Consider the following 1,911-nt stretch of genomic DNA (forward strand, 5'->3'; position numbering starts at 1 on the left):
CAGGCGGGAATCGAACTCATGCGGAAGCGGCTTTAGATTCTCAGTGCAGTGCTTTAACCCGCTGCGCCACCAGGGAGGGCCCCCCTATTTTTGTTTTTAATGAGGTGCTGCCAGAAGACTTTGAAAAATGAGTTCTACCACTTTATAAAAGCATCAAATTCATTGCCCTAAATCATTGATTATGTAATATTATTATTAATAAATGTAGGAAGGTGTTTAGCATACTTTAGAAAGCGTTTTAAATGTGCCAAGGTGGGCTCTTACTGGTGGCAATGGGTTAAAGCACCACATAATAAAGTTCTCCGAAGCCACTGCAGCACGAGTTCAATCCCGGGCCGGGATTGAACCCACATGGAATGACAGACCTCTTCTGACCTGCCCACTGCTCCCCTCAGCAGTGTACTTTGTCAATCTGGCTGTTCTGCTCCCCACTCTGTCTCTGGTGAATCCTCTCACCCACCACACCTCTGGCCTGTACCCCAATTCTGTGAGCACAAATAAATAAATCTTTAAAAAAAATGTGTCAAGGTAACTCCTTAGTTAGCTGTTCAAAATGATGATACCTGATAATATTAAAATGCCTGGTTTAACTATATATCTAACGTATGTATGTATATATTTATTATAGTAACAAAAAACAACTTCTCTTGAACAAATTACTTTAGTACATAAAATACTAATTGACATGTTTTTTAGGCATGTCAAATGTTCAATATAGACACAATTCCATTTGGAAGTTAGGGTATTAAGGAGGTCTGCAAGACAACTGTACTTCATTGGGATCAACTGTGAATTAGACACAGCTAAATGGCAAATCAAATAAAATTCATCTTATAGGCAATTTGACTTAGTCCTTGTACAAAATACTTAAAATACAAGTTAATTTGATTGATATGTCAATTTGCTACAGAAACATATCATTTTGTAATAAATACTTGAATGAAAACTCTAGAGTTCTGGGCCCTCCCTGATGGCGCAGCGGGTTAAAGCACAGCACTAGAAGCTAAAGCCACTTCGGCATGAGTTTGATCCCTGCCTGCCCCGGAGGTGACCACATGGCATGGCAGACCTCTTCTGACCTGCCCGCTGCTCCCCTCGTCATCAATGTGCCTGTTCTGCTCCCTACTCTGTATCTGATGAATCCTCTCACTGCCCCTGAACCTCTGACCTGTACTCCAGTTCTGCATACAAATAAATCTTTTAAAAACAAAAACCTCAAGAGTTCTTCTGGAAAGAAAACAGAAAAATTATCATTAAAATATTTTACCTGTGGTCTGCAAAAGTGAAGCAGGTGGGCGAGGCTGTAAATCCCACAAATTTTCCATACTACTCCGGTCCTTAAGGTCCAATAAGTGTATTAAAATTAAAGGATCAATGTCTAATAAACTACTAGTTGCAGCAGAACATAGATGTGTTCTTCTTGACATTCTGCTACTGGCACCTACATAGCCAGGGTTACCACCTGTAAAAGAAACAGACACAGACGCATACCTTATATTTGTACAAAGTTAAGTATATTAAAGGGAGCAAACTAATAATGCTGCTTGAATACTTATCTAAACCTAACTTCTATGAGTTGATGTTCATGATGATAAGGAAAAAAGAAACCAAACTGCCAGAGAAGTACACATAACACAGTATAACTAAGTACTGGCATCATTACCATTCAGAATTCAGAAACAACCATTACCCAATCCTGAGCCCCAGAAACAAAAAATTGTCTACAGTAACATAAAATAATCAAGTGTTGACTATACATAACTATTTCACAGAAACCTAACAGAAAATAACTTACTAGAAAAATTTGATTGGACCTTCCCTGGTGGCACAACGGGTTAAAGCATAGCACTAGGACACTAATTGCAGCTGCTATAGCATAAGTCCGATCAGCAGCCAGGGAGCTGACCCACA

The 1,911-nt window shown here is 39.4% G+C and overlaps 1 protein-coding gene across 2 annotated transcripts in view; it reads right to left on the reverse strand.

Annotated features, from left to right (window-relative positions):
* TRIM37 (tripartite motif containing 37) overlaps positions 1-1,911 on the reverse strand; it is a 69,042-nt gene that overhangs the window by 20,300 nt on the left and 46,831 nt on the right. For both annotated transcript variants that reach the window (XM_012726322.1, XM_012726321.1), the window contains one exon: positions 1,268-1,462. In XM_012726322.1, coding sequence (XP_012581776.1) covers positions 1,268-1,462 — 195 coding nt within the window. The remainder of the gene's footprint in view (positions 1-1,267; positions 1,463-1,911) is intronic.

This window comes from Condylura cristata, unplaced genomic scaffold (assembly GCF_000260355.1).
Source record: "Condylura cristata isolate star-nosed mole 26May11 unplaced genomic scaffold, ConCri1.0 scaffold00017, whole genome shotgun sequence".
NCBI lineage: Eukaryota > Metazoa > Chordata > Mammalia > Eulipotyphla > Talpidae > Condylura > Condylura cristata.